Below are 14,307 nucleotides of genomic sequence, written 5' to 3'. Positions count from 1 at the left end.
CACGACATAGGCAGGCTACAGCAGCCAGAAAATGCAGCATACAGGCCAGCCAAAAGAGCTGCAGTAACAGGGTACATACAGAGAGGAAATGCAGCCCTAAAGGTGGCCTGAATCAGCCCCAAAACAGAGGTTCCATCCAGTGCAAAACAGTCCCCGAGGTGTCTGTGCTCACTGGTAGGTGGACAGCCAGGAAGTCAATCTTGTAATTCATTTACATCTTGCAATACATAAGCAAATACACCTGGCAACAGGTGGGGGCCCTTGAGAGGGGGGACCCAATCGGGAGTGCGGTGTGCTATCTCTCTCTCTCTCTCTCTCTCTCTCTCTCTCTCTCTCTCTCTCCTTTATCATTCCTGCGAACTTCAGCAATCACTTTAAAGAGCCAGGGTTGCTCTCAACAGGGCACGCAAGAGAGGGAGGAAGCTCGCTAGTGCACAGGGGCTCTAGGTACTACAATACAATTGGGCACCTTTTTTCTCTCCTGTTTTTTATGGACTAGTGTTTTCTAATTTGAATCATAAGTTAATAAGTTTCTTGTTTTAGTAATTACTATAGGTTGTATGTGTGCTCAGCCGGATTGCTATGCGCAACCAAAAGCTTGCTTAAGCAAGCTTTGCTTAGCTTAGCGTAAGCTAAGCTTTTAAGGCAACTAATGTGCTACGGTTGGCGCTGTTGTCAGGAGCTGGGAGCTCGAAGATAAGCAGAAGGGCAACCATGACCAGGAGTATGAGCGAAATGAGTTGCTCAAGATGTTTGGCTACATAGGTGGCCAAAGAGTCATCGTCTTGTTTGACAGCGGTAGTACGGAGGACATGGTCACAAAACAAGCCCCTCAGCGAGCTCGTTTCCCGTTGACCTCGGTGGATATGCAAGTGCAGGGATTTAGCACAGGCATGACAACGAGCATCAAGTTTGAAGCTGGTTGACCATTGTGTTAAGTTAATCATCAAGGGCACAGAGTATGTGCAAGATTTTATGGTTGCCCAGCCACGATCCCAACTCGTTGGAACTCTTCGGCTTCAGAGCATTTCCGTCTTCTGCACGCTGCCGCTATGGGTAAGGAGAAAACTCAAATTGGTATTGCTGTCATTGGCCATGTTGACTCTGGGAAGTCGAGGTCTTTTAAGTATGTCTGGGTGTGGACAAGCTCAAGGCCAAACAAGAGCAGGAAATCATTATCCCAACAAATCCCCCTTCAGAGCGAAGGTAGTGAGATCCCAACACACAGAAGATGCTACCACCTACCCCATCCACCCTGTCTCAGAGTTAGACTCACCATCTGCACTCACTACCCATGCAAGGTAGGACCAACACAGTGAGATCAGCACTTAGTCACCCCTGGCTCCTAACTAGGATAACGGAAACACGAAGCCGTTTATAACATTAACAGAAAAACACACATAGAGATTATTACATCTTGTTTTGGGGGACATCACGAGCAGAGACCCATGACACACACACACGGGAAGTTAAATGTCGAGGAAAATGTGCTCAATGTAGATTTGATTTTCCCAGTTTTGGCTGATTTGGAAAAAATCCCCAAATTTATGTTGTTGCAAGGGCTTCAATGTCGATGCACAAGGCTGATTTTTACAAAAGCCCTAAATTTCCCCGCTATTGCAAGCTTCAGTTTTATGAAGTTTTCTTTAAAATTGAATACCCCCAAATTTTTCTTGAATGCAAGCCCTTCAATTTTGCTGATTTTTACTGAATTCAGCAAAAGCCCTAGATTATGAAAAATGCTCATCTTTAATTAAAAGGTTTTACCACATGTGAAAATCCCCAAAATTATCTACTCTGCTACGCTACAGGGTGGCAATGCTATTCGAAGGCGGCTGCAAGTGCTGGGATACCACCGGAATGAGCAAAGAGGGTAGAGTTGCAGTGAACTCCCCAGGCAACGGTGCCAGGCAAAGCTGGCGGTGAACTGGCAGGTTGCGCAAAAGTAAGGCCGGCAATGATGACCTTGATAAGCCTTAATAATAAGGCTTAAAGATCAAAGGCTTAAGCGTTGTCCACAATGTGCAGCGATCTATGTTTAGACCACCGAGACGATTACTAGTGTGCTTTTGAGATGTACAAGGCCCTACATGACCGGTTCCAAAAGATCTTTCTTCGGGACAACCTCCCCCCTAAGCTTCCCCAATCTAGACCGGAGGACCACAAAATTGAGCTCCTCCAAGGTTCCAAACCGTCCAGCAAGTCTCCATATCGCCTTAGCAAGGCTGTTGAACCGTCAACTCCACGAGTTGTTGCAATCTCCTTTCACAGCCCTGATGCCTTTTGTAAAAAAGAAGGATAGATCCTCCCGACTTTGCATAGACTATTGTGCTCTCAACAAGCTAACTATCAAAAGCAAGTTCCCAATGCCTCAAATTGACTACATATTAGAGAGGCTGAATGGCCCTAAGGTGTTTCGCAGTGTAACAATTGCTAATCATTTTAGCAAGTTTGTTATGCTTATTCCTTTGCAGGGCTAATGTTAGGATGTTGCTAGATTGTTCATCGGGCATTAGTACACCATAGGTGGCATACATAGGACCATTGTGTTAGATCGTGATGCAAAGTTTACCAGTCATTTCTGGAGGACATTATTTGACAACTTTGGAACTAAGTTAAATTTCTCTAGTGCATTTTCCCCACCACAGACCGACAACGAGACTGAGATTTACAATCAATAGGCGTTCGACATGCTCAAGTGTTATATCCACGATAAGCAAGGTAAGTGAAAATAATTTTGCCTTTAGTTCAAGCTGCTTTGAATGACTCGTTTTCTTCAACTATTGGCAAGACTCCACATGAGGCAACATTTCAAAGACCATTCCAATCTTTTTTGACCAGGACGTCGTCCTGAGTGCCTGAAGCTAACAAATTGACGGAGTCTTATCATGAGATTTTGGAGTCTATGAAGGACAGGTTGGCTAAAGCACAGGAGGCCTATACTTGACAGGCCAACAAGGACAAAAGGGATGTGATCTTCTCAAAAGGAGATTGGGTATATCTGTAGGTTGGCTAATGCGTAGGAGACCTATACTTGACATGCCAACAAGGACAAAAGGGATGTGATCTTCTCAAAAAAAGATCGGGTATATCTACAAATCATGAAGCAAAGGTTGAAACGTGTGGGCAAGTGATGCCCAAAGTTATCGTTTCGAAGCTTCAGACCTTTTCCCATTCTAAAGAAGATCAATGAGGTTTCTACAAAGCTAAAGCTACCTCCCGATTGGACCATGCATGATGTGTTCCATGTCAATTAGTAGAAGCCTTATATAGGACCTCCTCTCTCCGTTGTCCAAGATGAACAGGAACCAGACATAGTCGACAAAGCTGAAGTTATGGTTCCAGTTGCATCGCTTCAAGCATGACTCTGGCCGAAGAGAAAACAATTCCTCACGAAGTTTCAGGACCAAGGAACACATGAAGTGGTGTGGCTTTGACAGCCATAGGCGGTTAACAAAGAGTAGCACCATGCAGCTAACGACTGACAGAATTTGCACAAACAGAAACAAAAAGCATTGATAACAATTTGTTGATAATGGGCCTGCTAGGGTTAGGGTATGCAGCACCCAATCTATGGTGGATGGAACTCCATGGTGGAGAGAGAAGAAAGCGAACCGTAGAGGGAGAGAGAGATGCTTCTATAGGTTGCGAACCTTATCTTTTGACTCACATAAATCACATGCAACAATAAACTAATGCCACATGGCACACACTTATCTTATCCAGATATAAGGGTGTGTTCACACCATGGTCACCATGAAACTCGTTTCGCGTTTCGGCGTTGAAACGTTTCATGCGCATCATTGAAACCATTTCGTTTCATGCGGAACAAAAAATTGTGATTTTTCTATGCTTTAACCTCTCTCTATATATTTTTAAGTCTTTCACTTCCCTTCTTTTCTGTTTGTCTCTTTTGTTCTCTTCTCTTTTTTATGTTTTAACCATCCTCCTTTCTTCAATGGTGACATTATGGCAATATCTTCTCAATTTTTATGCATATGATTGTTTCGATCTACCGATTCATTGTGCACCAATCCACAATTGAAACGTTTCATTCCAAAATAGATCGTTTCACATTTCAGCAATGAAACGTTTCGTGGTGACCATGGTTCACACCTAGGCAGGTGTTCACACACATACATATGAACAAGGTCACACTGCACACACACATAGGGTGGACATAAACATAGCTTTGGGGGCAGTTCACACACAAACATGCATACATACAGAAGATGGACACACATACGAGCTTCGAAATACCCAACAAAGCCCCCTTTGGAGCGAAGGTGGTGTGACCCAAATGCAAAAGGAACTCCATCACATCATTGTGGAGAGGTGACCTAACCATTGTTGGGAAATCGGAGTTAAGTGTGGGAACAATCTCTTAGCCTAGGAATCTTCCCTTGAGGTAAGCAGTGATGTCACACCTCATTTAATAAGGTCAAAGAAGACATACTTTCAGCCCATAAAAGGGACACTAACGTACTCACAAATTAATCAATCAAGCAATGTACTTTGTGCCCAAGCTACCAATTCTCTCTCTAGCCATGGCTCTCTTGGGCACACCCCCGCCATAGCTCTTGATCCAACATTGGTATCAAAGCAAGAGCCCAAGACATTCTGCATCTTCATCTTTCTACAGTCTACAGGCAACCCTGTTCGTGAGCTCACTTCTATGTGTAGCCCTGGTCCTTCTACATGCAGCCCTAGTTGCTAACCTCTGTGCACTGGTCACCGCTCGCTGCACACTAGCCCAGCTGACATGTTGGGAGCTGGTGGATCGCTCCTTGCACCCCCGACAGCTGAGAATCCGTCCCTCTCGAGATGGAGTCCTTCAGGTTGTCCTAAGCCAATACTTTCCATCGACGCGGCATTGACGGAGCTCAGCCACCATAGCCTGCTGTAGCTGCACCCTCGCCTAAGACCTAGGCTTGCTAAGCTTACTTAACCTAAGCTTGGCATGGGTTCGGTAGGCTAGACAAAGGAGATACACCAACATCTTCACCACCTCTTCCGCCGGCTACTCAAACTCGGTGCCAACACAAAATAGCTTGCGAGGGATCCAATTAGAGATCGGCTAAGGCAATTTTTCGATTTTGCATCTCCACCCAGATCCGCCACGTCCACCGTTGCAGCACTCATCTGCACCTGCCTCCACCGGTGGAGCTACCACTTCCGCGCAGTTCAGTCGACTCTACAGAGCAGAAATTGGGGGATTTTTGAAAATTTGTACCATTAACCCCTAATTAAGGACCCTACAAATACGTAACTTGGGGGTTTTCAAAATTGAAGCCAAAATTGGCTAATTAAGGGTACCTCCATACTCTCACATTTGGGCTTTCTGAGAAATTGAGGCATTGGCACTCAATTCAAGCCTCCACCGACACATTGAGAGTCCCTAGGGTGCTCTGCGCTGGCCCTCAGGCCTAAAATGATGAGCCAAGCGTCCACTGCTTGGCGTCACTGCCAGAAGAGGATCTACACCGGCTAACATCATGCATAGGAAGTCCCTGCAACTTCCACATTTTTATGTTTTAGCTGTGTGTGTTTGAGTCAATAAGGGTCCTCTGCCCGGGTCATCCCCCAAAATGTGTATTTTTCCCTTTATTTTGTATGTTCCAAACTCTGAGATTTCATAAATCCTAGCCAGGAGTGTCACCCTTCCTTTCTAGCTGACTGAGAGGCATCCACCTGAAGGAGTTTCGGGTTTTTCCCGGCTTAACAAGGCTTATGAGTTTGCAGTCTTTGAGTGCCCTAGGGACACTAACCAGACACTCAAGGGTGAAAAACCCCTTGTCCATGCTCTCCCTTTTGTACAAAACCAGTGACAGGGAGGGTCATGAGCTAACCATGTATACAGAGTTGTAAGACAAGTAGGACAACAAATAACTTACAATAACCTAACAAAATGAAAGGGCATTATGAACAACCTTGGCAATTGCACAATAAGCGAAAAACTGACCTGCTGTGTGTTTATGTCCACTCCAGAAAGCCAACAGCCAAAACCAGGGTGTGAATGATACCAACCCACAACCATCTCCGGTCTACAAGATTGACAAAAGCACATCATGTGACTTTTTGTGCAACAGACACAGAATGTAATCCTAAACGTATGATGTGTGGCTTGCAATCATGCTGCCGGCTAACATTATTGCCTATGCTTATGTACTTTGGCAATATTTTGCCACACAACTAAGAACCAAGAACATGCCTGCCAGTCTGCTTCAGCATATCAAGCATTTTGGCCTGGAATACAGCATCTACAGCCTCCACGCTGACACCTGTCCCACTCTGGGGCATGGCAAAAACATCCACAACTCTTACTGTGTATTCATCAATAAACTCTCCAAGCATTAGCCCCATCACCTCCATGGGAACTCCCGCTCTGCCTGTAAGGAAACAGACACAAGGACGGGGAAGAAAGGCAACGCAATCTTTTTAACCAACCAAAGATAGCTGTAAATAAGACCTTGTCCCTCCATCCATCCAAATCCACCCACCAATCCATACACACATACATACATGCATGCATTTCAACACACAAATACATGTATGTCATATATACATATGTATGCATACGTGTTTTCCTCATAGATGCAGATTTAGGAAGAAATTCAAAACCCTAAAACCAAATTCAAGAAACACACAAAGGAGATTACCATGTTTGAGCATTTTGAGAAGCGCCAGCGACGAGATGTAGACTTGCTCGGAGGAGTCCACCAGAGGGGAATCCGGGTGTGGACCGCCGGCGCCTCCAGCCCCGCCAACGCCTGAGAAGATGCGCTGCAGTCTCTCCATTGCTGCGCGAAAGATGACAGACGGGCCTTGTTCCTGTGAATGCTGTCAAAGAAACACGCTACAGTGGGACTTCCACAAGCATATAAATCGACGTGTTAGCGGGTTTAAAGGCGAGTAATCTATTCTATTACAAGGCACAAAGAAAAATAAATCCTTGATTTCTAAAAAATAAGAGGAAAAAATCCCTTCCATTGACCTTTTATATTCTGGCTTTCGTGCTTTTTAATGTCTTTTACATAGTGCAACAACGCGCGGGTTGAGAACTAGAAAGTAGTATTCATTATGTGTGGAGTCAAGCTTACATGATCAAAATAGGATCCCTAGTTGTTATTTTAGTCCCATTGGGCCTCAATCAATTACTGCAACATATTCTAGAGCATTTGAAGTAGGTTTGCAAGGCTGAACGAGACTCATTATTAGCAGCAAATCCAAAATTATGATTCTTAATGTCATTTATCACCCTCTCTTATGGAATGGATCATGTTGATGCATTTAGTCGTGTGTTCACCCATTTGCCTTCTATTGGGCTCTTATGGATCGTCGTGTGCTTGTTATGAGAGTTATATGCATCACTAAATGTCAACTAAACGCTTACACATTTTGTCGTGTTCACCCATTTACTCTTAATGATAGTTAGGCTTGTTTTATGAGAGTTATATGCATCACTAAATGGTGACTAAATGTTGACATGTTTAGTCGTGCTCACCCATTTGGGATTCTTATGGATCGTCATGTGCTTGTTATGAGAGTTATATGCATCACTTGACATTAATACCATTGTTGAGTGACACAAATAACGACTTTCTTTTCATAGCATGAGACAATGTTCTATTCACTCTCTACTATTCCTCTGGATCTATATTCTCTATTCTCCCCCTCTCGCCCTCATTCTTAATTATATAAAAATCTACTCTTCCTCTTTATGGTAATATGTTCCACTCTCTACTTTACTTTGTGACTTAAACATAGTATTGTTTAGGGCATATTACTCTTGGAGAAGCCTTGCTTTCTGTTTTTCCTGGGAAAAAGATCCTTCAATTAGCTAAAGAGAAAACAGCCACAAAGGGCTAAGTATAACCACGAAGGGATAAATACAAACTTGCCTCATATAAGGGTGGGAAACAAGTGATCATAAGGGGGAGAGATGCTTCTCCTCTAGCTGGCCGCTCTATGAGGAGAAGGCTATCTCATACAGGGGGAGAGATGCTTCTCCTCCAGCTGGCCGCGCTCTATGAGGAGAAGGCTATCTCATACAGGGGGAGGGGAGGGAAACAACCACACAGGTGGTCTGTAGTGCCAAATGGGGTCACCGCCTCTATCTATGTGGAAAGGGCCAAGCCTCCAAAGTCTCAAGAAGCTTCCCGCCACTTCTGCATGCAGTCAGAACCTCCCTATAGCTTCCCCCACTGACCGCGGAGGGTGTGAGTGATGTCGAGCCATATGCTCCTGATGGTCTCAACCGGCGGAGTGTGGGTACCCTCGATGGTCTCGCTACATCTAGCATGCCAGATGTGCCAGGCTACTATGCTATTGCAAATCTCCCAGCGCTGGCATGAGCCTAGTCGCCAGACACCTGTAGGTGGGGCTATGACTAGTACTATTGCAATACAATGGTGGGAGACCTGAAGGGCATGGCCTTCCCCATCCTCCTCTCGTAAGTCCTGACTACTCTAGCCTTGGTGGCCCAAGTAACAGTACCCTAAGTGATAATCCAGGTCGATGCCCTGTCCATAGCAAAGATGCAGAGAATCCGCTACCAAATGTGCTGAGCCTTCAGGAAATCCCAAAGGCAATGTCACTAAGACTCTTGGGGGTGGCTGCACCTCGGGCAAGCTGTTGACCGACCTCCGATTGCCAGCACTGCTAGACTTGTGTGTGTGGTCAACCAGAGGAAGAGAGTGATCTTCCTCGACCAAAAACTGTCCCAAAGCCTCTTCCAGAAATCTGAAAGTCCGTCTCACACTACAACTTTCTCTCATATATTTCTTGTTGTAACCAAAGTGTCTTCTCATGAAAATAATGATCATTAAAATACTAATTTTCTAATCATATCATCATGTCAAACTCAATGCCAACAAGATTTAAAATATCCCATCTTGCAAATGAAGTGTCTTTGTAACATATTAGGGTCATAAAGTTGTTTTTTACATGCATGAATTATGGTATAGGGTCATAAAGTTGTTTTTTACATGCATGAATTATGGTATAGGGACTTTAATTTTACTTGTCATGCGAGGAGGCCTTATCTCTTGTTGATATTTGAGGCCAATCACTTAGCCATAATACCAATTTAAGACATGTTGATTAGGTATTGGTGAGTTGTCTAACTCATTTCATATGTTACTATCTCACAAATCTAGTCAAGTAAACCATAAGATCTAGCACTAAAGACAAGTAAGGCACATGCATTGTAATCCACAAGGCATATGCATTGTGTCTATGCATATAAATGAGAGAAAGAAAGATCATGTTTGTGTCTATGCATATAAACGAGAGAAAGAAAGATCATGTTTGTGTCTATGCATGTATACAAGAGAAAGAGAGAAATATTTATAGATATGTGTATACATGTATATGTATTAATATATGTGTGTATAGGTATGTATATGATATTTGTAGCATGTGATACATTTTATATAATAAAAAAAGGCGATATGGGATTTGTGTAGATCCCCTACTAAACAAGGTAAAGAGTTATATGTATGATATCATATGCATATTTAAAAAAGTATGCAAATATTCATAGATTCAAATTAAAATATGTACAAATCCTGGTGGTTATTCATAGATTCAAATTAAAATATGTACAAATCCTGGTGGTTATTACTATTCACCACTCCAGCCTAGGCATCATCATCATGACAAACATCAAAATGACGATCGGCATTGTGATCATCATTAACACAATGATCATCTTGTTATTCAACCTCCATGCTTGACTAGTAATAGAATTCTATGGACATTCAACCTCCACTTGACTATTAATAGAATTCTATGGACCTTTGATGGCATCACCATTACCCTCCTACAAATGCACAATATAGAGTTAGTGAGTAGTACTTCTCTTTGTCATACCATTAGCCTCCTACAAATGCACAATATAGAGTTAGTGAGTAGTACTTCTGTTGGTCATTGTTTATAATAATTCAAAGCAAAAGACATAACTTCAACAATCCAAATACATATATTTTCAAAAGGGTGCACCCTTGCTCTAATGTTATGTATCTATGCAACGTTGCATCCCTTATCTTATCACTAGAGGGTGCACCCCTTGCTCTAATCTTAGGTATATTTTTGAAGACGCCACCTGGGAGAAAGAAGTCGAACTGATGCGGGATTACCCCCAGTTTGCGAGATGAGGACATCTCACATTTTTCAAGTGGGAGAGAATGTAAGATTCCTCCCTAGCCCCTCAAGATGTCCAGTTTCTTCCCCTGTCAATCCCCTTTTCAAAATAATAAAAGATCTTGTTTCTACCTGTTTTGGCCTAGAGAGAGAAAATGTTCTAGAGACAGATAATTCAATTTTTAGATATCTGTGGATGAAAAAATATCTCTTCTTATTAAAATAAATTTTCCCGAAATAGAAGTTTAAAAAGAAATTCCTAAGGTGCATTAGAAATAAATTATAAAAGACCTTAGCCTAAGGGTCCAGATTTTTTGAAAATTTTGGATTAAGATTCTTATGGACCAATAAGATTAATCCAAATGTAGGGAAGAGATAAATTGAAGAATAAAAGAAAAACCCCCCAAAAATAAGTAAATGCTCACATAAGATCAAGAGTGGACTAAGGACCAAAGAAAACGATTAAAAAACTGAATTTTGACACCTCATAGTGGGGATCTCCCCTCATGAAGTAAGCACCTTTCTCTCATCATTACCTCCAATTTTTAATCAATAAAATGAGATATTTCATATCGCCTCTCTCCTATTTCAAAACTAGATCCAAAAAGTAAGCTGAACTGACCCAAAAATGGTCAAAAATTGACCAAACTGATCTGGAAAATTCTAGAATCAGTTTGCTTGGTTAGAGGCTCACTTTTTCTTATAAATAGAAGCCTCCCCCTTTGTAAAAGCTTAATGGTGTTTATGCACTGTTACTCTACTCCTGTCTTGAGCCATCTACATTGAATTTCTTAATAATTCAATTGTTTTTGGCCTAATCCTCTCCAAAGTGAATTGGTGGCCACTCTTGCTTCAAACAAGAGTAGAACCCTCAATCCCTCAAGCCAAAGGAGAGCTTACAAGCTTCATGCAAGCTAATTTTTCTTACTTGTTTAATTTTAAATCTATGGTTTTCTTGATTTTCATGTTTTATAGCTGATTGAATTAAATTCAAATGCTATGCCTTTGACGAAAAGGCCACCCCCTTCTCTTCTTTACATTCTAGCCTTTCTTAATCTTAGAAAGATTAACTAAGTGATTAATTAAACTCTTCTTATTGTTTTACTCTCTTGAATTTAGAAAATTGTGTAGATTAGAGTTCTATGAATCTAATTTGGGTTAATTTAAGTTAAAAATAGAATGATAAAAATGAGAAATGGTCAGCCATACAAAGGAGGTTATGGTAAAATTTTTGAGAATTTTGTGGAAAAGAAAGTTTGTTTTTTATGTTATTTCAAAAGAGTAATTCCCACCTTTTTTGCATCTAAAAGAAATATTCCAATTACTCCATGTACATATTCACTTATGAATATGCATGGATATCACTGATATTAATTATTAAATTTGATTTTTATGCATAGAAAGATGCATAATGGAATTTTTTTAATTATAAAAGTGTTATTCTCATTAAATTTGATTTTTATGCATAGAAAGATGCATAATGGAATTTTTTAATTATAAAAGTGTTATTCTCATTAAATTTGATTTTTATGCATAGAAATATGCATAATGGAAATTTTTTTATTATAAAAGTGTTATTCTCATTAAATTTGATTTTTATGCATAGAAAGATGCATAATGGAAATTTTTTTATAATAAAAGTGTTCTTCTCATTAAAATTTGATTTTTATGCATAGAAAGATACATAAAGGAATTTTTTTATTACAAAAGTGTTATTCTTATAAAAATTGATTTCTATGCATAGAGAGATGCATAAAGAAAATTTTTTATTACAAAAGTGTTGTTCTTATTAAAATTGATTTCTATGCATAGAAAGATGCATAAAGGAAAATTTTTTTATTACAAAGTGTTATTCTTATTAAATTAGATTTTTTATCCATAGAAAGATGCATAAAGGAATTTTTTTATTATAAAAGCGTTATTCTTATAAAAATAGATTTTTATGCAAAGTGTTATTCCTATTAAATTGATTTTATGCATAAACAGATGCATAAAAGGATTTTTTATTATATAAAAGTGTTATTCCCATTGAAGTTGATTTTTATGCATAAATAGATGCATAAAGAATTTTTATATCAAAATTAGAATTCTCTTAACTTCTATGTTTGAATTCTATGAGTATTTGATAAATGAATAATTAAATACTCTAAGAGAGAAATTTCTATCGTTTTATATTCACACGGATTGTAAAAAGAAAATTCAAAAAATCTATCGAGATCGAAATATTCAGATAAATGATTATTTTATTCCTCATTGGAATTCGTAAGTGAATATAACTAATTTAGAAATCAGTTAAGTGAATATTCAAAGAAAGAAATTCAGTTAAATAGTAACTGAATTATCAAGCCTTTTCGAGAAAGTTAGTTCAGGGAAAATAATTTCGACTTGAACCTTGAATCAAACTATGACCAAGACCAAACTCTTTCGTCAGTTTTTCGAGGAAAGAAGATGTGACCACTTTAGAAAAATACACTCAAAACTCCCGCCAAATCTGAAACTAAGTTTGAGACCTTCGAATTGATCTGTGGATCAAGGTTACAGAATTCGAAGAATTCTAGTATGAAATTCAGAATTCCGTTCCAGTTAGGAAAAAAGCGTTGATTTCCTCAGATGATTAGATCAATGGCTGTGCCTGATTTCGGTTAGGAAAAAGCGTTGATTTCTTCAAATTAAGTCAGTGATAGTTTTCCTTCTATCTGGTTTAATCAGGTGAAGGATAGTTTAGTCTCTTGACCCCGTTAGAAAATTCGTTAAGAAAATCAAAAAGGTGGAATCATCCCCGTTTTCCGGGCAAGGAAAATTTTTTCGATTTCGGTTTCAGAATGACCACCAGATTAGTCTCGTGTCCGGACATTCGAGGGCGAGGCCCCGAGTGGGAAATCCTGCCCCCCGCAAGAGAAAGCTACTTCCGCTGTGCTAGCAATGGGGAATTCGGTGCACGGAGGGGACAGAGGGGTCTCACACTTTCGCATAGTGCCTCATCACTTCATCCACATGTAACATGTACAAGGGCACCAGGTCGGGATGTTCGCGGAGTTTTCTGTCTTCTTCTTCTTCATCATCGAAGCCTTCTAACATATTGAATGTCTTCGCCACCATGAACTGGCCTTTGAGCATGTGTTGTTATTGATCCCTTTATGTTGAAAAGATCAATATGAACTTTTCGCTTCCCTTTTCTGATAGAGATTCTGTTTCTACCCCAGTCTTGCTTTACTTTGCCATGTCTTAACTAGGGCCTTCCCAATAACGCTTGGTAAGACCTGGTGTGATTTTCAATGGTCATGACCACCAAGTTAACCTTGAAGTCTACTTGTTTGATTTCCATTTGGACGTTCTTGATAATTCCTTTAGGAACCACCATTCTATTATCTACCATTCTTATGTTGAATGGAATGGGCTCCCATTTGATACCCAATACCATTGCAGTTTCCTCAGTAATGACATTTACTCCATATCCACCATCCAGTACTGCATCATTGATGAGCACGTTGTTCAGTTGGATTGTGACTTTGGCCACTTCATTATCTCTGGATGCTGGGAGTTCTTCAGCTCGCACTCTGCTGCATTTTGGGGTTTCTTCTTCTTCTTCGTGCTTCAGTTCCTTGCTTAGTCCTTCAATGCATGCCATCAAGATTTAGCCTTGAATGCATGCCATCAAGATTTAGCCTTGAATCTTGGACATAAGTCCAGCACTTGTCTCAGCAAAGCTTGTCATCAAATAGCATTGATACTACATTGGTTTACAACAACAAATCACTTTCTTCCGAACAGATTCCATTGTTGTGCTCTGCACGCATCTTGTGCGGATTTTCACCTGCTTTTGGGTGATTGATGACTTCGCATGACCCAGCCTCCTTGTGCTTACCTTACCTTCTTTCTATTTCCTTAGTGGTTTGGATCCTCACCTTCTCCTGTTGTTCCCAGTCCACAATTTTCTTCTTGTGGGCTTTAGGTGAGTCTTGATTATCTAGTGGAGTGACTACACATGATTCATTTGCTTTTGCCCTTGTGTGTCTGCCAAGATATCTTGAACCTCCATCTATATGTCACCTATATTAAGTTAGCACTTGGGAGATTTTCTTTGAGTTCCATTAATTCCACCTGTCTTTCTTCATCATGTTTTTTCTTCATGGCACCTTCCACCTTGGTGTGCCCAGGCTGTTG

General features: G+C 40.6%; 1 protein-coding gene across 1 annotated transcript in view; it reads right to left on the bottom strand.

Moving 5' to 3' along the window:
- The window catches only part of LOC147621539 (26S proteasome non-ATPase regulatory subunit 14 homolog), a 140,821-nt gene extending 133,853 nt beyond the window's left edge, over positions 1 to 6,968 (bottom strand). The window contains exons 1-3 of the mRNA XM_086824305.1: positions 6,660 to 6,968; positions 6,212 to 6,389; positions 5,963 to 6,044 (exon numbers count right to left, since the gene is read on the bottom strand). Of these exons, the coding sequence (XP_086680431.1) occupies positions 5,963 to 6,044; positions 6,212 to 6,389; positions 6,660 to 6,798 (399 nt within the window). The 5' untranslated portion in view covers positions 6,799 to 6,968. The remainder of the gene's footprint in view (positions 1 to 5,962; positions 6,045 to 6,211; positions 6,390 to 6,659) is intronic.
- Between the last annotated feature and the right edge of the window lie 7,339 nt (positions 6,969 to 14,307).

Source organism: Cibotium barometz, chromosome 30, assembly GCF_041138505.1.
Source record: "Cibotium barometz isolate CiBa-2024 chromosome 30, ASM4113850v1, whole genome shotgun sequence".
Taxonomy (NCBI): domain Eukaryota; kingdom Viridiplantae; phylum Streptophyta; class Polypodiopsida; order Cyatheales; family Cibotiaceae; genus Cibotium; species Cibotium barometz.
Note: the sequence above shows the minus strand (reverse complement) of the source record. Positions and strands in the feature narration are given on the sequence as shown.